The following is a 22189-nucleotide window of genomic DNA, read 5'->3' on the forward strand; positions in this document are numbered from 1 at the left end:
TTGATTTTATATTCTAGAAAACAAAAAAAAGCTACAGGATTTTATTTCATGAAGTCATTAATTATTAAGAAATTATTACGTAAATTATTTTATTGCAATTATGAATGACTAAAACTAAAGTTTAGCAATTTTAATATTTTGCTTGTATTATCAAATTGTTAATTGGTTTTATGATGACTTATTCAACAAACCAAATAGTCTTATTTATTTTATGAAGTAGTGATAGTTATCATATTATTTAGACAACAACAACAATGAGAAGAAATTGCTGTATTTCAAGTTTGAAATCAGCTGTTTTACATACTTACACGTTTAACGGACGTTTGCCCACGCATGCCCTTGAGGCTTCTCCAAAGCTCCAGGGGGCAGCACCCGCCTGCGTACGTCACGGCGAATGCCTCGTTCGCCTCTTTGATACGTCACCTTTGTAATAGAAGAAGAGAGCCCTGTCGCCACTATCCAAAGAGGAGAGGCTAATGTACGTCCACTACTGTACACTTGGAGTTAGCAGCACGCTGCGCCACGACGGCTATGATTGACCGAGCCCGAGGAACTTTCCCCGACCAAGTCTTCACTCTCGAAGAAGAGAACAGCGGAGAGCTGTCTCGGCGACTTGGGGGCATGGCGGTGGGCCAAGAGGAACGAGCTCGCCGGACTTCTCGCCATTTTTCGTGCATGAGAACGCTGCCGCGTCTCGGACTCTTGAGGATATTATTTATTGCTTTTATCCACATGGCGCGGGCGAATAAACAAGGTTTGTATGAGGGGAGGAATGGAGGAGGAGGAAGGCAAGCGGGTTAGCCAGGCTGAAGTGAGCTAGCGTAACTTCGGTGTACATTTTTATCATGTGTATCATTTGTTTTAAGAAGGCGAGCTGTTAATAAAATGACTTTCTGTTAAGAGTAATGACGTTGGCAGTCTGGCTTTTGGTGTTGCCTGGTATGGTTGCGACTGTGTTGTCAAAAGCTGGACTGGTTAGCATCTTGTCGCTACATCCAGGGTAAGTCAGGTGGCCCCGGTTAAAGTTTGTAAACGTGGCCCGGCTCGGCTACTTTGCTGCGGGGAAGGGAAGGCGTAAATGACAGCCGTGTTGTCATTTCTGCTCCCGGCTCAGGTGTCCGGACGCCTGGTAGGTCATGGTGATCCTCGGTCAGTAGACAGCTGCCCGCCCCTGTCGCAACCAACCCGTCGCGACTTGCCTGCATTGGTTTACCAGGAAAACTTCAGCGGACAGTGACGTGTTTAAAGAAAATTAATACATCGTCAGTTTCACTTTTGAAATTGCCTGCATCGTTTTCACTTTTAAAGTTGATGTGTGCACATCATTTTACCAAACACATAAACAAGAGCATATTGTAGGACTTGGTTAAAAAACTGTGTAAAATAAAACCGGCTAGCTTCCAGTCTTTTGGTAATTAATTTATAAGGAGCAGAGTAATAAAAAATCAATTAAAAAAAGTTTAACGCAACTCCATAAGCATAAGAGGCCACAAAGTATTATATACAATACGTAATTGTTGATGGGTTTAAATAATAATTTTAAAAATACATTTAGTAATATTAATTAATATTATCTGCTGGTTTCTCCTGTTTTTACATGACAACAAATGTTGTGACCAAACACAAACTGACTGTTACAAGTTAAGGCACACATATTGCTGACTTGAGCCAAGACCTTATAAGTCACAATTTGGCAAATGTAACCCCTTTGATCAAGTGTTGAAAATGGCTTGTTTTCTTTGATTGCAATGTTAATGGTTAAAAAAAAAAAACCATGTTGTTTTGGGGGTCCCGACATTTTACAGCATCACTCGTATATACAATTTCTCCTAATCAAATACATTAAAATGTTCTAGCAACATTGCGCTTCTTCACTATGAAAGAAAAACACAGCTTGCATAAAAATGCTAATTTGCTATGGGCACATTTAGACCTAAGTCAGGTGTACACACCGATCACAATTGTCTGGCAGGTCCCCAATCTTTAAAAAAAAAACTAAATTGACCTGCTGATCTTAACCCCCCCCCTTCCCTCCCAATAACAAGCAACATACACATTCAATGTTGCAATCTTTTTTTATTGTAAAATATTGAACCTGTGAAACAAAATACAAATAAGTTAAATGCACATGACCGTAGTCCTTACAAATAAAAATCCCCAATCCCCAAAAATCAACGAAATCGGCAGATTAATCGGTGCATTTCTAAATAATGTAAATGATGAATAAGAGGGGGGCCAATACAGAATCCTGCGGCACTCCTTTCTTATGGACAGGACATGATCAAATAAACTAGAGATAAAGTAGAAATCAGAACACAATCCATTAAGTGAATTTTTTCAAAGTTTCCCTTGCAAAATCTCAAGATTTGTGTGGCTTTTGACAAATTCTGAGCTATTTTTAGTTTAATTCCGTGTTGTGTAACTTCTGCTGCTGATGAAAAAAAAACAATTTATCACATTTATCTGTTTTAAAGTTTTTAATAAAATCACACATGATTATAATTTAATTAATCATTTGATTAATACACATACCAATTTTTGTTCTGACAAATATTGGAATCTGCATCAGCTTAAAAAAAAAAAATCATTGGTCGGACACTACTTGAAACCTACAATAGTTATAAGCAAAATGTCAAATTTAAACTTTTGTGACTAATGTGGACGCAACTGGCTTGTATTGAAATGTATGACCCTTTTTGTCTTGCGCAATAACAAAGTGACAATAAGCAAGCTACGTAAAAAAAGCGTCGCATAAGTCAACAAATTCTGATACGCGTTCACCGCAGCTCAAACTCAAGCAAGCGTGAGCTATCTGTTTCAAATAAACTAATGGAATTGTGATATGTTTGCACAGGGGATTATTTTTGGCTGCGCTAAGACGCTTTAATTGACAGTATGCGCTTTCGCCTTCATGAGTTGATTTAACGTATCCGTTGTGTGTTATCGTTTGCCTCCGATAATAATAACCGCGTTCTGCTGTTGTTGGACGCAAACAGCGACGCGTGATCCGATTTCGATGGTGTCGGGTGATGCGGGCGAAAAGCCTCGTAAATCCCCAGCGGTGTCCCGCTTCGCTTAGGAGTAACGCCAGAGTCAAACGTTGGTGCTGTCGGTCAAAGTAATTGTGCGGAACTCTTATCTAAAATACCACAGAGTGTACGACGATGTTTTTGGGCTTCCAGCTCGCACTGTATGAATTGATCATCTCTGATGTTATGCAGGTCGGTCTTTATGGTCCTTATGCTCCTTATGCTCTGTAGGTGTTGGTCGGCTAAAAATGGACCAAATGAAATTTCTCTATCGCGTTGTGAGTCGTTATGTTATCCTTAATAGTCACAATCTAATAAGAACCAAAGCAATAATTTAAAAATCTTGTGTAGTAGTACTAAATATACGAAAAATATATAATGGAAAATAATACAAAAATATTAGCTCAGGCGCACAAATTAAAATACAATGTCAGATAATAATGCACAAATATAATATATTATTCTATATTGGATAATAGTAAATACTCCTTTTTTTTTTTTTTTTTTTTTAAAAAACAAACAAATCAATTAAAAAAAATTTAATAAATGTTTGTTTTTTAAAAAAAAAAAAAAAAAGCAATGATGATGTCAAATCGAATGAACAATACTGAGCTTTCCTGAGAAAAAAAAAAAAAAAAGGATAATAGTAAATACACAAAGATATTCACGCTATTCAAAATATTGGGTAACCGTTAATAATACACAAAAATATTATAAAATAAAGTAACACAGACAAACACAAAAATACTAGAAAGAAATATAAAAAAATATAATACGGGAAAATACAATGCAACATCCAGATAGGGAAGGAACTCCAAAGCACCTAATTGTTAAAGATGCATCATTTTCAAGTTGAAAAAGGGACATTGTGACGTATGACCGCAGGTTAGCAGGTTAGCAGTTGGCTTCAGAAAGTATCGTGAAAAATATTTGGGAGTCTGGAAGAATTTGACTGTCAATGTTGCGAGTGCCCCTGCTGTTTTCTGTTTCCTCAACAAATCCTCCCCCCCTCCCCCCCTTTTTTTTTTTGTCTTTTGCAGCGTTCATTCAGTGTAACAGAGTATTAGAAGTTCTACATTTTGGTGATGGAGTTGCTTTACCGGTAAGTTGTCACAGAATGATACAAATCTTGACTGTGAGGCAGACGTGCCAACCACTCGTCCACTAGCTTGTAATGTCCCCCGTGGCAGCGTTTGTCCACGTGTAACTTAAAACACTAGAAACGTATGGTGAATTTGTAGCCCCCTGTTTGTTCCTTACAATGGATGACGCTTAGCAATGCACTCGCTATCATGAGTAATTATGGCCTCTCTGTTGAGATAATGTAGGTGTGTTCCCTTTGATGACATTTTACTGACTGCACCCATCTCGTCTTTTCCCAGGCTGACTCTGACATCAATGTTAGTTTATTTCAACAAAGGTATGTATATCTCTTTTCCGTTGGTCATTTCAAGTATATGTGCAGTACCAAATGCTGTGGACACAAGAGTTGTATGCCGCCCTGTTTTTGTTTATCCTCTCGCTGGATCTTATGGTTTCTAATGTTCCCAATTGCTTTATTGGTTTGGTTGTTTGTGTCGTTATTCTTATTGGCTGTATTTGTATTATTTGTCGTTTAATTGTTGCACTTCTATTTCCACTCATCAAATTCTCTTAAGGCAGTAAAATCATCTAAGCGTAGATAGACTTGTTTTAAATTCAAACCCAATTCAGTAATTGCCTTTTGATTTAGGCATGTTGGCTGATTGCAGGATAATTAGGTCGCTATGAGTGGTGTCACGCGATGCAAAAAAAAAATTGCGCTTCACTGTCTACCTTGGTTTTAATTTGTGAGTTCACATTTGGTTAGGGCTGAACGATTATAGAAAATAATCGAATTGCGATCAGAAAAAAAAAAAATTGCGATTTCATGCGATTATTTTTTCCAAGGTCCTTCCCAATAAACTTTTTAACCAACAAAAAAACAGAGGATTAGCTGCACTGTGTTTCACTGTACCTTACCAAACATGTTCTGTACCAAAATATCAGCTCACATCTACCGTTACACCCCTAATAGCGATAGTGAACATTCTTTGTGGATTCTAGTGATGTGAGTCACTCATTGATTTTGATTTTTTTTTAAACCATATCTAACAAATGTTTAAACCCTGCCCTCTTTTTAGTTGTAATTTTCCAGCCAGATGTGATGTGTACTGTTTGTGTGCCATCAGCTGATCAAATACAGTCTTAAGTAAAAAAAAAAAAAAAGTTGACACATTTTTGGAATATTAACGCAGGACTTTGTATCGGAGCGTCCATCCCGCCGCTCGTTGTGTGTTTAGTCTCGGGGGCAACGCGCGAGGTGCCTTGGCTGTTCGTACGGCACGTTCCGATCCCTAAAAGGGTTATCTCGCGACCGCTCCCCCTCACCGTGGGAGAGGGGAAAGGTATTTTCATTTTTGTTTTGTTTTGTCTTTTGGCCCCCCTGAAGCGAAACAGAGACTCCCTCACAGTGTGGTTGTTGTTAATCATTATCTCCTACTCTGTGGGTGTGCCCTGGGCTAGGACGACTGTTGTCTGCCTATCAGGGCCGCAAACACCTGAATCAGAAATGCCTTTCATAGTTTTTACCTTTTGCAAAGGATGTCGTGTGTCTGTTACCACCTTAACTCAAAAAACTTGCCACATATTTGGATGAAATCTGGATTGAACGACACAAAAGTTTTTCCTTTTGTTCCTTGTGTTGCATCCAGAACTCTGGTGTTTGGCCTTGAAAGCTCTGCTGGGCACTGTTCAAGTGTTTTCACTCCAAGATTGTGGCCTTTTTTATTTTCCCTCAGTAAGATGATGTGGCTTCCCCTCAGTGAGGTCATCAGAAGTGTGACAACTTAACACCCCCCCCCCCCGCCTTTGCCATCGGCCCGCTGGTGCTCTGAAATGTGCTACTGCTTGCCCAGCATTCCATGTTTGCACCTTTTCACAAAAATTGGGGCAGCACGTAAAATAGGCAGCCATAAATGGACAGTGCTGTTGGCCATTATTTTGTTTTCTTCCCTTTAGCTTACCTGGTAACTCCATTCTAGCCAACTGTGTCAAATCTATTGTGGTAATACTTGGAGAACACATTAGGCCCTTTCACACAGAGAAACAAACAAAAGAGCAGTTGAGCAGGCATGTGTTCTGCATATGCCTTTCTCACAGAACCCAACAAAGCGGGACATTCCACTGGCGACAATGCGGCTTCCCGCAGTGAGATTAGAGGCGCAATGGACAGTGAGTGTTGCGTAAAATCACACACCTGCCCCATCTTTCCTCTATTCCCCAAATGTGCAGGTCCTCCATGACGTGTCAGTGCGTTTCACACAGAGGAAAAACAACTTATTTGCTCGTTGTCAGTCAGCTTGATTCCTGATTGGCTCTCATTTTTGTGACAGTCATGGAGTCCTGGCTCAGAATTCCTGACTGTTGCCTACACACAACAGGGTTACAATTATTAACCCTGAAGAACCCACGGGGTCAAATTTGGCCCCTATAAATTCTGCTACTCAAATAATTTTTTTTTTTTACAAATTTAACTTCAAAAGTCCAGAGTGCCACTTCTGACGCCTGCATGGGGCCATCTAGTGGATGAATATTGCACTTACATGAGCCAGAGTGGCGGTGACAAGATGGCTGGCAACATGCTGTTTTGTTGAGCTGGAAATCAATCCAAACAAAACCATCTTCTCAGCAAACCATCAGATGGTAAAATTGTGTATTATTATTTTTTTTAAATCTATTTCATATCATGTTGCAGAATGCCTAGGAGTATTATATGTATTTTTTTTTTTTGATAAATTAGCAACTCTGAGCTAGTTAAAAAAAAAAAAGGGTTAAAATTAAAAAAACATATTTTGGTGTTCAGTGAACTTATAGCAATCATTTAATGTATAATTCATAATTTTCCAAAGAAGAAAAGGGTTCTTTAAAATGTGTTGAACACTCATTTCTGATTATTGATTGCCTGAAGAGAGGAAGTGCTCTGCTCCCCCGAGTTGCATTCTAGTAACCCGGTTAGCATGACATAGGCAGCTCATAGTCCCTTTAAAATGTTCCCCTCCAGAAGAAAAAAAAAAGAAAGAAAAAAAAAAGTCCCAATCACCATCGCTGCCGCCCCTCCTCACATCCGTGGCTATCTCGTTACTCTCTGGCATTCAGCACATTATCTCCGAAAGCCCCGAGCTCAACACCGCTCGACGCCAATTTACAGCCACGACACGTTTTGATTCTTCACAACCTGAATGAAGGAAGCGAGGACTGGCCACAGATCACACACTCTGCCTCGGTCCAGTCTTCACACACACTGTGGTTGTCAATGTGTGTGTGCAACTATGAATGCACGGCCGGAGATGGAAATCCATCCCGTCCCTCGGGGTTTGCCGTCATCGAAGCGCGCTGCGGCGGCGGCCATTGTCTGCTTGTAATAAATGAAACTGATCTCTGCTTGATTGTCTTGACAGTGGTGTGAAACTGCTGTACTTACAGTAGAGTGATGAATTGTGCTTTAATAGGTCTGGATCTTGACAGTGTGGCATTGTGGGCCTGCTTAACACCCCCCCCCCCCAAAAAAAAAAAAAAAAACATAAAGACATGTATTTATGTTTTTGGGTTTGAATGAGTTAAGGGGTCCAAAATGTCAACATTTTAATTTAAACAGAAATATTAGTATTTTGAATTGGGGCACTTAATAATCCAAATGTTTGAGGCTTTTTTGAGAGGATTTTTTTTGGACAAAAGCTACACAACAAATTTCCTGGTTGGAGTGATGTGCCAGAAAACCTCATATCCAAAACCTGTTTGCCAGTCTTTAGAGGCGGGGCTGTCAGGCTTGCTTGCCGGAAACTTTTTATAGGCACTTATCTGAAAATTTTAATGGTATCTTCCAGAAATTTCAGAAGCTTGTCTACTACAAAAGAGGTGCGTTTACTGAAAACGGCATTTGTAACATAGAATGGGAAGTTAATCACTCGCTTAAGTTGTCTTTCTCCACTTTGCTGCATGGCTTACTGCCCTCAATCTCTGATAAATTTGTCCCCTTAAACCTAGTTTTCCACAGCAAAATTTAATTATTATGGCTATTCCTGTTTTTTTTTTAATTAGCTGAAATGGCCATGCAGTACGGTTCGGGGTTACAGTACCCACTAGTATGGGATTTGTTGTAGACAAATGTGTTTTGAGCCTGACATGAGGGTGACTGTATACTTAACTCATTTGCTTAAAAAAAACGTATAAATACGTCCTTTTTATTTTTTAAATTACCATGCTTCCAATGACGTATTTGTATGTTTTTTGTTTTTTTTATGCTGGAGCATACAGAAGGCTTTGAATGCAGCCTCTGAACTGAAGACAATGGTTGCAGCAATGGTAGTTATTACAAAAACATCCAGCAGGTGGCAGAAGAGTATAAGAGATCAACCGGGGCCATGTTGAAAACAAGCTGATTTCCCCACAGTTCTAAACAGATTCGTAAATAATGATGAAACTTACTACATGCATGCTAATTGCTGCAAAACGGAAAAATATAGAAATATACTTTTGTTTTCCTCATGAAAGAAGAGACTAATCCTTCTTTTGGTAGGTTCCATGATTTTATAGCATTAGAACACAATATTATGTGGGCCTTGCAAAATCAGTCAAAATCCAGTAAAACAGCCGGGAGCAAAGGGGGTTGCTTCAGTGAATGGCTGCGAGTGAATGTAAAGTAAAAAAACAAAGCCATGAAGCCCACGTCCACGCATCTTTTGTGAGGACGTGTCGCCCGACGTGTTTCCATTAATCCCATATTGGCTCCTATTACATCAGTATCTGCCTTTTGCACGGAGAGGACCTGGTCTATTGTTAAGATCCACCTGTCACAGAACAGGCTGGGCAAGTCATTGTGCCGATACCCTTGACATCAAGTGAGTTTCGTCCGCTGATAGGCAGAGGTGTTACGTGGCTTTAACTCCTGCGAGTGCGCGATGCTCCCACATGGACGTTACAAACAAATGGGATTGTTCCCAATTAACTTACTCGCGAGCCCTTTGTGTTTTTAGACAGGTTTGAAATGAACACCGACCGACATGGCTGTTGTTCTCTCCCAACTTTTGCTGCTCCTGTCACATCTCTCTGTTCCCCGCAGCTCGGCACCGCACAGTGGGCGCTGCCGACCCATACGCTTCGAACCTCCAATGTTGGACTTTCACAAACAGTGAGTTTCTGACTCTCTTATCATATACATACACTTGTCACCTAGCAATATTGCCAGCTCGGCAATAATTAGTGGAAAGCCATGGAATGGAATGCACGCCACTGGACAGCTCGGTTTACCTTGTTTCACCTTAGCCCGAATTATTGGCACGCGTTCCGCTTCTGACAGCAGCAGGTGCACGCCCATGTCACAGCAACTTGTAAATCAGATCAACGTAATTCAGGTGCCACAATGCAGCCCAATTTGATGGTGTTGGCCAGACGGGATAAGTCGTAGCACAGTGGTTTTAACTCTTTGACTGACAAAAACGTTAAATAACGTTTAGTAAAATCCTAGGGAGGAGTGCCAAAGACGTTAAAAGACGTTTGTTTCAAAACAGAGGTGAAACTAACCATTTTCTATTGTTGATTACTGAATAACGGAATAAGATAGAAACAAACTTTTTTTTCCTGATGAAAGATGAGAGTCCAATCTTTCATTTGGTAGTATGTGTGTTTCCATAGTCCAAACACATAATTTTCTGTGGACCTTGAAAGATCAGTCAAAATGCTTTAAATCGGCTGGCACCCACGGCATCCCTTTTCTGAAAACGTCTGGCAGTCAAAGAGTTAAGAAACTCTTGAGATTCAATGAACTGAGCATGTTAGAAAAATGTCTTAAGAAAAACCTGCATCATATTTATAATTAAATTGACGTGTTAGGATGTAGGAATGTTTTTCACTCCATTTTGTGTGTCCCAATTTTCAAAACCTGAACTTGACTCCTCATACAAACTAAATTTTGTGCCATCAATTTTGTGACAATAGTTCTTTGATTCTTTGATCTGAAGGGATGAACACATTTGAAAATGGAAAAGACAGAGTGGCTACCTGCCCTATGTTTGAACTTTATACATGTATCAAATACTGTAAATCAAAATACCGGGTACATGGATTTTATGGCTTTGGATGAATAGGATTCCACCAAACCAAACTGTTACTAACCTTATCGTTTTTTTATTTATTGTACATTTTTTACCACAACTTATTATTACCACAGCAAGGATGAATTCTCACAGAGCTATAAACAGGACTGTTGCTGTGGGATGAACCCAAACAGCATTTGTTCAAAGCGACTGCTAAAGAAAGTAAAATCGGTTGTAATAATTTTCCCTCATCCTCGACTGGACTGACCCCACTCCTTGACTTGTTCGTCCAATAACATTGAGATACTGACTCATCCCACACACTCCCTCGCTGACAGAACGTAATACAGGTGGAAGGAATGCTTTGCAATAATGTATTGTAGCAAACACGCACATGTGATACTTGGATTGTTACATTATAAGAGCCCGGCGCCCACAGGAAGGGGTGGGGTGGGGTGGGGGGGCTTCCTGGCTGTAACAATCTATCCTCACCCAAGCCTACGACAACGCCGACAAACATGGCACTTATCAGCCGTAACCTTGAGAAAGCTGCCTTATCGCGCTTACCAAATCACGGCGGCCCTTGGATTCGTACCGTCACTAAATCAACTTAATACAAGTTGAACTCCACGCAAAAAAAGGTTCAACCTGAAAAGTTTGCGTCGACCTTGTTGGAGAACACACGTGACTTTCCATGAGTGCAGTGTTTTAAATGTTAGTCATTAAAAAGAGTTGTAACCGGAGATCACCGTCTGTCTGCCTGGACAGGTTAGATCAAATGTTTGTTCATTAATAGATTCATTAAGTGTATACAATGGATAATAAATAAGCTCACCTTTAATGAACTTGAACGACAAGCCAAACCTGTTTCACAGTTGGACGCTCTTGTTATGTTTCGGAAGTACGTAATAATTATGTTGGAGCAAAACACTGTCTATCTGATGGGAAAAATTACTCCATGTACAACAAAAATTACTCCATGTACAAGTAACACACACCCATCTCCAAATTTAGTGGCGCGTGTGTATCATATTAAAGATGCATGCTTTTATGCTCTGTGATACTTAAACAATTTTTCAAATCTTTTTTTAGTTTTTATTTCATTGTGGACAGCAACAATGTATTTACGTCTTATTTGCTCATGATCTAATCTTTGTTTCTCTTCCCTTGACAGGCCTGTGGGGATGCCAAAAATGGAGAAAGTTTATTTACATAATCCTAGCCCAGCAGAAATTAGTTTGATATCAATATCAGCGACGACGGCACATTTTCACGCCTCCTTCTTCCAGAACAGGGTGAGTACCGAGTCATCGTGACTTTTATTTTGCCACATTGCACATTTTTAATTATGTTGCTTCAAACAATGTAGGCCTTCCTCTTCCGCCCACCCCCTTATTAATGTAGGAGACCCAATTGATTACAGTTAATTTGACCTTGGGAGATATTAGAAATAGAGGCAGGATTGAGCCCGCACGTATTTCAGTAAAGCTGGGACAGAAGTTTGAAGTAAAACACCCGACACGCCTGCCCTATTTTCCCTGCCAAGTATTTTGTACTCTGTAATATCCCGCCTTCACTTGGTTCTGAATGAAAGAAAATTGGGGATAGACCCTGTCTCTTCTGTCAAGGCCTTTGATGCAATAATTAGCCATATTGCGCCATCTCTTTGTAAAATAAGCTCAATGGCTGATTTTGAAACTTGTGCAATCACGCATATCCTTTTATTATTTAATTTACCATCCAATTTCTTGTATTTTTTTTTTTTATCTGCTCCCCTCAATTTTAATTTATAGAGCATTTTATCAACCACATCTGAAACAGCACTGTACATAAAAATGAAACATACAGACACTTGAACACATTATTTAAAAACAATTCAACAAGGACAAAATTTAAATGCGGATTTTTAACGGCTGCAAGGAATAAAAATAGGCTTTGTGAGACAGTTTTTTTTTTAAAAAAATGGGCAGCAAAGGCGCTTGTTTAATGTGCATTGCGAGATCTTAAAATGAGCTTAAAAGTGCACAGGCAGCAAGTTGAGGCCGTAACAGGAGTTAAGTGCTCCGCCTTACAGGTTCCAGTTAACAGCTAAAATCCCTTCGAACCTTTTTGTCTAATCGTGCTTTCTATGTCGTCCATAGGTAATACCGCCAGGGGGAAACACATCATTTGATGTTGTGTTCCTTGCGCGAGTCGTCGGGAATGTAGAAAACACATTATTTATTAATACGTCACATCACGGAGTGTTTACATACCAGGTAACAAGTACACGCAATGCCGTGCGTTTTTTTTTTTTTTTAAATTGAATGATTTTGCTGATTTTCCCCCCCTTATCCCCTCTCAAGGTTTTTGGGGTGGGAATCCCAAACCCATACAGGCTCCGTCCCTTCGTGGGCGCTCGAGTCCCAGTAAATAGCAGCTTCTCGCCGCTAATCTACATCCATAACCCCTACAGTGAACCACTGCAGGTAACCTCGCACTGCCACAAAACTGTTGATGAAGTTGTCCTCAATATTTACACTTGTTATACTCGGCTTGATTTCACTATTATTAAAATGGCTTTGCCTTTGTGTGTGGCTGGCTGCAGGTGGTTGAGATGTACTCCAGTGGAGGGGATCTACATCTAGAACTTCCCACGGGTCAGCAGGGAGGCACTGGGAAATTATGGGTGCGTAATTTGCACGTTTTGTACCAGACATTTTCACATTCTTGTAACAGGGATGTGATTTTTCCGCTAATTCGCGGAATTCCGCTTTTTTTTATCCCCCCCCCCCCCCCAAAAAAAAAATTCGATTTTTTTTTTTGTAGTTCATTGTGTATGCACATGACTCCGACGGATAACATCTTCCGCTATAACAAAGACATTTGTGGTATGCTCTAATATGAGTTACTTTTCATTTGGTCATGATACAATTATTTGTTCATGAAATTTGAACCCCTCAACATTATTTATGTGTTAACTTAGTAATCACATTAGTTAGATATGATGATATTCTCAGTGATAGTTTTTAAAAGCAAAGGCAGTCCAATGTTTTTGAATGTGACTGATTTTGAGTTGACTAAAACTGCCATTTTATATGGGATAGTTCAATATACATTGAAAATTTATGCTGTTGTTTTGTCTTATTTCTTTGTCATGTGAGTGCATTGAAAGTACTTAAAAACACAGAAAACCCATGAGCTCCGGGGCCCCTTGTCCCCCCACCAGGGCACTGCCCTGGACCTAGCTGGGTGCCAGCGGCCCCCAGACCCCCGGCTAAATTTTCAGATAATTTCACTTTGGTCAAATCACATCCCTGTTGTAAGCGTTGTCTAACGGGGTAAAACATCATGTTTGCACAAAGCTCAGGCTGTCGGTAAAGCATTTATCAGCATAATTAAAAGCATTAATATTGACAGCCGATTCAGTAGTAGCTACGCTGTTTTATTATCAGTCACCTGCAGAAAGCATGATGTCCTTTTGGCCATGGTTGTCAACTGCTGGTTTATTAAAACAGTATGGCCTGTTGCTTGTCTTGGAAAGAAAGCAGCCGGGGAAGGTCTGCTCTGCAGAGGAAGTTGATGTTTGATGGACACTGATGGGCGAGACTCTGTAGCAACAGTGTAGTCATCTTCAAGCTGACACTCTTGATAAGCCATTGCAACCTTGCACTGTGAAAGATAGGAACATATAGTATATTATTGCATTATTAACAACCTGGCTGCAAGTCAAAAACGGCTATTTTGGGGACATATTATGAAAAACACCACCACACCTACAATTAAATTTAGTTTTGTTCCATAACATGATGCTTGAGGTCAAATATCACAACCCGTCAACATTGTGAGCTTTTTTTTGTTTCACAACCTGAGGCGCATTTTCACCACGCTGTGCTTTTATTCCGAAGGAGATTCCACCCTTCGAGACAAAGAGTGTGATGAGAGCCAGCTTCTCGTCAAGAGACGAGGACAACCACACGGCTTTTATTCGAATCAAAACAAACGCGCCCAACGAAGACAAGTTCATAATCCTGCCTGTCGAGGTGGAGGTCACATCAGGTGTGATTGTTTTTTTCCTTTTTTCTTTTTTTCTTCCCCAACCTGTCTTGAGAACGTCCAACTCTTAACATTTTTCTGGCCTTGTGTGCAGCCCCTGGCATTTACTCCTCCACAGAGATGCTCGACTTTGGCACATTGCGTTCACAAGGTGCGCATTCTAAACGTGAGATACGCCATATTTTTCTTTTCCTCATTTACTCAAGCCAATTTTTTTTACGTTTTATTTTTATAGATCGCCCAAAAGTGATGGCTCTGTATCTCTTAAATTCGGGAACAAAAGATGTTCCAATTACAGTAGGTTTCCTTTTTTATCGGCTTTTAAGACGCACGTACGCATAATATTGCTTCACAGGATCGTCTTTTCCTCTTGCACAGAGCATCCGCACGACGCCGTCCAACGAGGCCATCACGATAGACTTTAAAGCAATCACGCTCAGAGCAGGAGAGAGCGGATACGCCAAAGTGGCTAGGATTAGCTTTGACGGTAAGTCTACTGTGCACATTCGTACAAGTGTTCATCTCACTTTACATGCACACTCCCTTGAACAAATAGGTTTACAAAATGTTTAATCAACAGTCAAGAGATAGAGTTCAGTGGTGCTTCCAAAGTTGTTGCCATCATAAACGTATTTTCTATCATCTTAATGACAAGAAGTTTTCATATTTTTATTGAAAATAAAAAGTAAACATTCACGGGATGGAGAAAAGTGAATCGCACGACTATGGATTCTCCAGAGCTAATCGGTCGGTTGTGTTGCATGCAGTATAATCAATGAAACAAGATTGGAAGTGGGGCTTAAAAGCTGCTTTGGACACATGAAAACACACACGAGTTTAGAGTTCTCGCTTGTTTCCTGATGTGTATCTTGCGTTGCTCACAAAAGCATGAAGCCCCATGATTAAGAATTGTTGACTTGTTTAAAGCTGGAAAAGGCTACAAAAGTATCTCTGAGAGTCTTGATGTTTGTCAGTCCTTGGACAAATTGTCTATAAATGGAAAAAGTACCGCTAAGTATTTTTAATAATAATAATAATGCTTCGGATTTATGGAGCGCTTTTCTAGATACTTAAAGATGCTTTACAATGGAATGGATACATTATTCATGCACTCACACGTTCACACTGTGGTGGCGGTAAGCTACTTAAGTAGCCACATCTGCCCCGGAGAAGGCTGACGGAAGCGTGGCTGCCAGTGTGCACCTGCGGCCCCTCCCACCACCACCAAACATTCGCACCTTCCATACACCAGTCTATGACACTAGGGAGAGTGGGGATCGAACAGCCGACCTTCTGGTTACTGAACGACCGTCTCTACACCCTGAGGCACGGCCGCCACTGCTTATTTCCCAAGGAGTGGCCATCCTGTAAGAATGACTGCAGCAGGACAGATTGTACATTTGAAGACTTACAGATCTTACTGGCGCTTTTCCAACACCTTCGGTTGACAAAACTACTATACATGAAACAAGAACAGGGGTTCAAGGGGAGAACACTAAGGAGGAAACTGTTGCTCTCTGAAAAAACATTGCTGCACTTGAATGTTCCACTAGGGGTGTCCCGATACAACTTTTTGCACTTCCGATCCGATACTGATATTTTAGCCTCGAGTACTGTCCAATACCGGATATCAGTCTCATACCATATAGTAGCAACATATTCTGTGGGCAGATGAAGGCAAAACCAAATTGTTTGGGAAGAATACAGACCACCATGTGTGGAGAAAAATGATTGTTCTGCTTCGTGTGCCATTTTGCCACCTCTTCATTGAAATTGAGTTTTGATTTTGTTTAGTATCAAGACTGCTTACTTGCATGTGTTCTCATTGTCCTCCGCAGCCTCCAAGGCCAGGAGACCATATCAGTTCTTTGGTAAAATCACAGTGAAAGCAAAGGAAAAGAGCTACTCCAAGCTGGAAATCCCCTACCAGGCAGACGTTTTAGAAGGGTAAGTCGTATTTGCCTGTGAAGAGTCAGTTTTCTGTGCGGTAGTTAAGTTAAGTTTACGTCCTCTATCCAGATACCTGGGCTTTGACCACACAGCAACATTATTCCACATCCGCGACAGCCCAGTGGACCCGGTTGACCGGCCCATATTCTTCACAAATGCCTTCAGCTTTGACATCCGGATACACAACGTGTCATTGCCTGAAGAGGCCAAAATCATGTTCAAGGTGAGTCCTCAACAATTTTTAGCCTTCCTCGGATTGTTTCTCAGGAATAGCGAAAATCTTCCTGGGTCAGTTTGACCAAGTGCATGTGAAGTGTCATAAATGTGTCATTAGCGCCATTACTTTTCTATTTGAACCAATATTTATAGCGATGATGATTCCTCTTACACCTCACCGTTTAAAGTGATTTTTATTGCAGTGGGTTGAATAAACTACGCAGCCGCAACACATAATACCTACAAAAAAAAAACATAACAGGAAGGTTGTTTTTGTTTTTCTTTATGGGTCAATTAGAACCAGTATGTAAGGATCAGAAACAAAAATACTGCGCTAAAGTTTTTTTATACTTTGTGTTGTTGGTTTTGTTTAACTTTAAGATGGGTCAGTTTGACCTGGAATATAACGGTGTGTTTGTTTTTATTTTATAGGACCTATTTTCCTAAAGTGTCCCAAAAAGGAATCCTAATAAACATTTACATCAACTTAATGTAAAATACGGGAGGAAGAAAAAAAAATCCAATTTCTTATTTTAAATCTCAATAACTCCATTACAGTTTCAAAGCTTAAGCAGGGATGTGATTTTTCCGCTAATTCGCGGAATTCCGCTTTTTTTATCTCCCCCAAAAAAAAAAAAAATTCAGATTTTTTTTAAATTTATTATTATTATTTTTTTTATATAGTAGTAGTAGTAGTAGTAGTAGTAGTTCATTGTGTATGCACATGACTCCGACAGATAACATCTTCTGCTATAACAAAGACATTTGTGGTATGCTCTAATATGAGTTACTTTTCATTTGGTCATGATACAATTATTTGTTCATGAAATTTGAACCCTTCAACATTATTTATGTGTTAACTTAGTAATCACATGAGTTAGATATGATGATATTCTCAGTGATAGTTTTTAAAAGCAAAGGCAGTCCAATGTTTTTGAATGTGACTGATTTTGAGTTGACTAAAACTGCCATTTTATATGGGATAGTTCGGCCCCCAGACCCCCGGCTAAATTTTCAGATAATTTCACTTTGGTCAAATCACATCCCTGTTAAGCCACTAACGTAATATTTTATTATTGTGCTTAGAAAAGGGTCAGTCTTGTTTGCAAGAAGAGGTTTTAAATGTGTTACCAAGAAACCAACTTGCATGACCTTTTTCTGTCACTTCCAGGTGCAAAACTTCAGCGCACCCGTCTTGGTCCCCGCCCACGAGTCGCGCTACATCTTCTCGCTCTTGTTCCAACCGGTTCGGCCGTCCATCCACATCGACGACAACATCCTGCTCATCACCAACGCGTCAAAGTTTCACCTGCCCATCAGGGCCTACACAGGCTTCTTGGAGGTACACACGCCGCTTCGCGCCTCATTTTCCACTTCACGGCACATCTAACTTCCATGCGTCCCTAATTGTACTGTAATTGCACTGAACTGATGAAACAAAAGTAACAATTTGTTTTCTGCTCCCCACCAGCCTCACGTGCTGCCGCCCAGCCTGAAGAACAACGTTCTAGACTTTGGCGTCCGCAGCGCCTCAGACACCAGCAGCATCATATTCGTGGTGGTGAACAGCAATCCCATAGAGGTGAAAACGATCACCTGTTCCTGTATATTGCGTGACCGATTCAATAATCATGTTGCAACATCTGCTTTTGTGCCGGTTGTATTTACCTTTACACCGACTGCGAGTTGCTCAACCCTAAACAGTCACGTATTTAGGAAAAAAAAAAAAAGAAATTTTTTTTTTAACTCCCACAGTTGGAGATAAGGTCCTGGCAGGTGACCGGTGACAGCCTCACCATGGAGCTGCTCAAGGCCGAGAAGGGGAACGCAACGATGGCGTCCAATCGCCTGAGAGATCTGCAGAATGTGTCTGCGTCCCATCAAAAAACGGTAGGCGTTCCAAAGACAACAGACGCACTGTTAGGATTGCACGGTGTGAAAAAGGTACAGCAATACCTTGCGGTCAAAAACGGTGCAATCCGTCGTCGTTTAAGAGTAGCTGTGTGCGCTTTGACAGATTGGAGATAACTAAACTGTTTGTCACTCCCAGTTGAAGTTTCCTGTAAAACTGATTCTTAAACAACCAAAGTCCGCATCATTTCATTTTTGTTTAAAAGCAGAACGGCTATATCTATTTATCAAGAGGGAATTAATTATATTTAAGTTTTTGATTTGCTCTCTCTGGTTTCTCTTTTACTAATTTGCTTTTTGTCGTGGTATGGTTTCAGTTTTGGTATTGCGTTATTATGCTGGCATAGTATTTAGGTCCAAATGTTGGTGCCATGAGGAAACTGTTGAACATTTAGTCATACGATCAAATGACTAATCGTAAGAAAGTAATCCACTGGTTTGCGACAAAAGGTGTGTCTACAAGTGCTATGAAAATATGCTGGAGATCATGTTGTGTTTCTTTTGTTTAATAATAGCCGGATGGTTCACTGCTATTTTGTGAAGTCATGCTCTTAGTTAATACGGGAGCTTGATTCAAAGAGTATTGTGGCAAAAACCGTACCGCTTGGTGGAGACTGCATAGGGTTTTTACAAAAAAAATTGTATTTTAAATGTATTTGCATATTAAATCTGCACCTTAATGTGGTCTTTATTTTAATTAATGCATATAATTCTCTTTTAATGTATTTTTTTAAAATCACAATGTTTTTTTTTATAAAAGGAATTTTCACATAATGATTTTTATTTTGTTATATATAAATATACGTGTATATATTTTAATTCAATTTCCTCGATTGCCAGGCTTCTGATTGGCTAAAATGTTGCTTAGGAGTTATAGGGCCGCCTGTTGCTTAGACATTCATTTGACAGCTCGAGTGTGGTTTATGTGAAGATGACTTGGTTGCACTGAACTTTGGGGGGGGGAAAAATGTGAATTTGCTTGCTGATACCAAACTATTTTGACTCTCAAGGTATTTATAGCGTCCGGCTTTTACGCCGCCTTCCGTGTGACACTGGTGGCCAAGGCGCTAGAGGGCGCATATGACGGAGCCATACACATCACCACAGACTACGAGGTAATTCACGGTTTCCTCCATTCATCTGCAAACACACCATCTAAACTCAATCCCTCACTCTTAACCCAAATGTGTCCGCTCAGATATTAACCATCCCGGTGAAAGCGCTCATCGCGGTGGGCACATTAATCAGCTCGCCCGATCACATCGTCCTGCCTCAGTCATTTCCAGTAAGTAAGACGGCTTTTAGCCTTTTACATTAGCATTTGTTGGTTGTTTTTAATTTGAACCTACAGTTTTCAAATGCGAATTTTCCAGAATAGTCAGTAGCATTTACAATGAATATAATTTTTAATCAACTATAATATTAGAGTCTAAAATGGGGATTTTACTCAACAAAGCTACCACAAAAACAATTCACAAATAGCATTAGCAAATAATGTATAATACATATAATTTGAAAACAAATAGATTTGAAGAAAATGGCAAATCCTAGACAAAACAAGACATGAACATGATAAACATGATTTTTCGGTCTTTACAAACAAAATAAACAATGTTTGAAACTGCTTTCGGCTACTTGCTGTTGTTGTAGCCTGGAACGACATAAGGATTGATTTTGTTTTGTTTTTCCCTGCTGTAGGGAAAAGTTGTGCACCAAATTTTTAGCATCCGGAGCTCGTTCTCGCAAAAAGTAAGGCTCGAGCAGATTCGCTCGTTGACCGAAGACATCCGCTTCTACTACAAGCGCCTTCGCAACAACAAAGATGAGCTTGAGCCCAGACGCAAATCCAAGGTAAGTTTATCTCTATAACTCACTATATTTATTTATTTTTAGCATTCTGCCAATGAATTGTCTTTTTCCGTTTCCTGGCACCGTGGGGACTCCGGTTCAATACCATCCCCGGACATTGAGCATGAATCAATACAAAAAAAAAAATAGATATAATTTGTCAAGAACTCACAGTAGCGTGCTAGTGAAGAATTATCCTTCCACACTAGTTTTACCGATTGACACAAAATTCTGTGTAAATAATGTCTATTATAACAAAACGCATATATCAGTCTCAGGATCTTAAACAGGAAGTTGGCCATTTTATTTTTGAAGCAAACCTATTATTTTGAAGAACCTCAACTCAACTTTATTCATGAAGTACTGTCGCTGCTATGTATTGCCCCACCTAACGTGTCTCGCACCTTTTGGCAGATTGCGAATATTTATTTTGATGCCAAGTTGCAGTGTGGCGATCACTGCTACGTGGGGCTGCCTTTCGTGTTTAAATGTAAGTGTTGCCACATCTCCCCAGCGGTCGCAACGTAAATCTTTAAAAATGAAATAAATAAAAACTCAAACTCTCAATTGGCAGCTGAGTCCAAGCCTCACGGCATGGCGCTGCAGGAGGACATTTGGGACGCCGATGTGGATCTCCACCAGAAACTTCTCAGGCGATGGAAAGAGTTGAAAGAGCGCTCTGGCCACATGTGAGAGATTTATCAAAAAAAAAAATTTTTTACTTTGAAATTGGTGGCTCCGCGGGTAGACAGAATTATTTACGGAACACCACATGCTTTTTTTTTGCTTTCCCTTTCTCTCCCCTGCTAAAGAGTTGAAACCATGTTTGAAGTCAACACGGATCTTCAGAAAAATGTCCGGGCTAAAATTACAGCCCAGCTGACCTGGCCCACTCTGATCAACTCCACGCGACGCATAACGTTTCCGCTGACCAACACAAACAGCTCCTCTGTAAGTGCCCTACAATGCGCCTCTTGTGCGCCCGCAAATGCCCGCAGGAATGTCTTGAGGTGTTGTTAAGTCTCTACCGCTGTCCGGGCGTCTTCAGGAGCGAGAGGTAACGCTGCAGAATCCAGCCGATGTTCCTGTCTACGTCCAGGTTCTCCCACTTGCTCTGCTGCCCAACCCGTCGGTCTTCTCCGGAAAGTTGGCAGACAGGTGGGAAGTCACTCGCAACCTTTTTGCATCATATCAGAATGTGTACATGCATCGTTTACAGACATGTTCGGCCTGTGTTATTGACCCAAAAACGTATTGGTCTGCCTCCGTTAACGTAGTTCACGCTGCCCTCACTGTGCCTTACACTGCAGGTTCAACAGCCCAGTTGGATTTTAATACCTACAGGGTGCATATGCGATGGGGCATATTCCATTTGCACGTTTATGCTGCACGGCAGATATCCGATAGCAGATTCCTCATTTTCCTGATTGAGATCTAAAGTTAATCCAATTTTCATGTGCATATCATAATTGTGACACTTGTGAGAGCAAAAAAAAACAACAATCAGAAATGTCACTTGAACCATGGAGTGGAAATCGAGTCTAAATATTAGGGGTGTTAAAATTGGAAAAATTCAACAAAATTGTCTTATTTTAGGCTTAGGGTTCACACTTTAAGCATGGAAGAATGTTGTATTAATAGAACATTTAGCCTTAATATTTTATTTCAATTATGTTCAAACATAAAATAGATTGCAACCTGTTTGATACAGTGGCTCACGGTTATAAGCCTGAAGTTTCATACAAATCTTAAACATAAGATACAATAACAAATCGCAATAATCAATTTATAGATTCGTATCGGGATGAATCGGTATTGAATTGAATCGTGATACAAATCAAATCACCAGGTACTATGTCATTCACACCCCGACTAAATATGGTACTCTGCCATTCATAGTTCCAAACTTGCTGAGGCTATACTACTAAACAGCTCATTGGTTGAACTCTCTGATCACCACAGTTTCGTAAAACTTTTTTCCATTGCTTGTAAAAGCTGACTTTTGCTGTATTTTGTATGAATAGCACAGGAATGGGTGAGGGTAACAAGTCAAGTCGAATGTGAAATTTTCTGGAATCCCCCTTTGCA

At 40.2% G+C, this 22189-nt stretch overlaps 1 protein-coding gene across 2 annotated transcripts in view; it reads left to right on the forward strand.

The window, feature by feature from the left end:
• The first annotated feature begins 263 nt into the window (after window positions 1-263).
• tmem131 (transmembrane protein 131) overlaps window positions 264-22189 on the forward strand; it is a 30605-nt gene continuing 8679 nt past the window's right edge. The window contains exons 1-24 of one of the 2 annotated variants that reach the window (XM_077584037.1): window positions 265-754; window positions 4070-4131; window positions 4412-4449; window positions 9169-9237; window positions 11316-11436; window positions 12283-12399; window positions 12487-12609; window positions 12729-12809; window positions 14029-14179; window positions 14271-14327; window positions 14412-14473; window positions 14555-14663; window positions 16015-16123; window positions 16196-16349; window positions 17514-17684; window positions 17814-17924; window positions 18098-18232; window positions 19264-19368; window positions 19452-19538; window positions 19952-20104; window positions 20516-20591; window positions 20676-20790; window positions 20914-21052; window positions 21150-21259. In XM_077584037.1, the coding sequence (XP_077440163.1) occupies window positions 532-754; window positions 4070-4131; window positions 4412-4449; window positions 9169-9237; window positions 11316-11436; window positions 12283-12399; window positions 12487-12609; window positions 12729-12809; window positions 14029-14179; window positions 14271-14327; window positions 14412-14473; window positions 14555-14663; window positions 16015-16123; window positions 16196-16349; window positions 17514-17684; window positions 17814-17924; window positions 18098-18232; window positions 19264-19368; window positions 19452-19538; window positions 19952-20104; window positions 20516-20591; window positions 20676-20790; window positions 20914-21052; window positions 21150-21259 (2678 nt within the window). In that variant the 5' untranslated portion in view covers window positions 265-531. Of the gene's footprint in view, window positions 755-4069; window positions 4132-4411; window positions 4450-9168; window positions 9238-11315; window positions 11437-12282; window positions 12400-12486; window positions 12610-12728; window positions 12810-14028; window positions 14180-14270; window positions 14343-14411; window positions 14474-14531; window positions 14664-16014; window positions 16124-16195; window positions 16350-17513; window positions 17685-17813; window positions 17925-18097; window positions 18233-19263; window positions 19369-19451; window positions 19539-19951; window positions 20105-20515; window positions 20592-20675; window positions 20791-20913; window positions 21053-21149; window positions 21260-22189 lie in introns of both variants that reach the window. The other variant, XM_077584038.1, reaches the window with a different exon arrangement.

The sequence above is a fragment of the Vanacampus margaritifer genome, chromosome 13 (genome assembly GCF_051991255.1).
Source record: "Vanacampus margaritifer isolate UIUO_Vmar chromosome 13, RoL_Vmar_1.0, whole genome shotgun sequence".
NCBI classification, from domain to species: Eukaryota; Metazoa; Chordata; class Actinopteri; order Syngnathiformes; family Syngnathidae; genus Vanacampus; species Vanacampus margaritifer.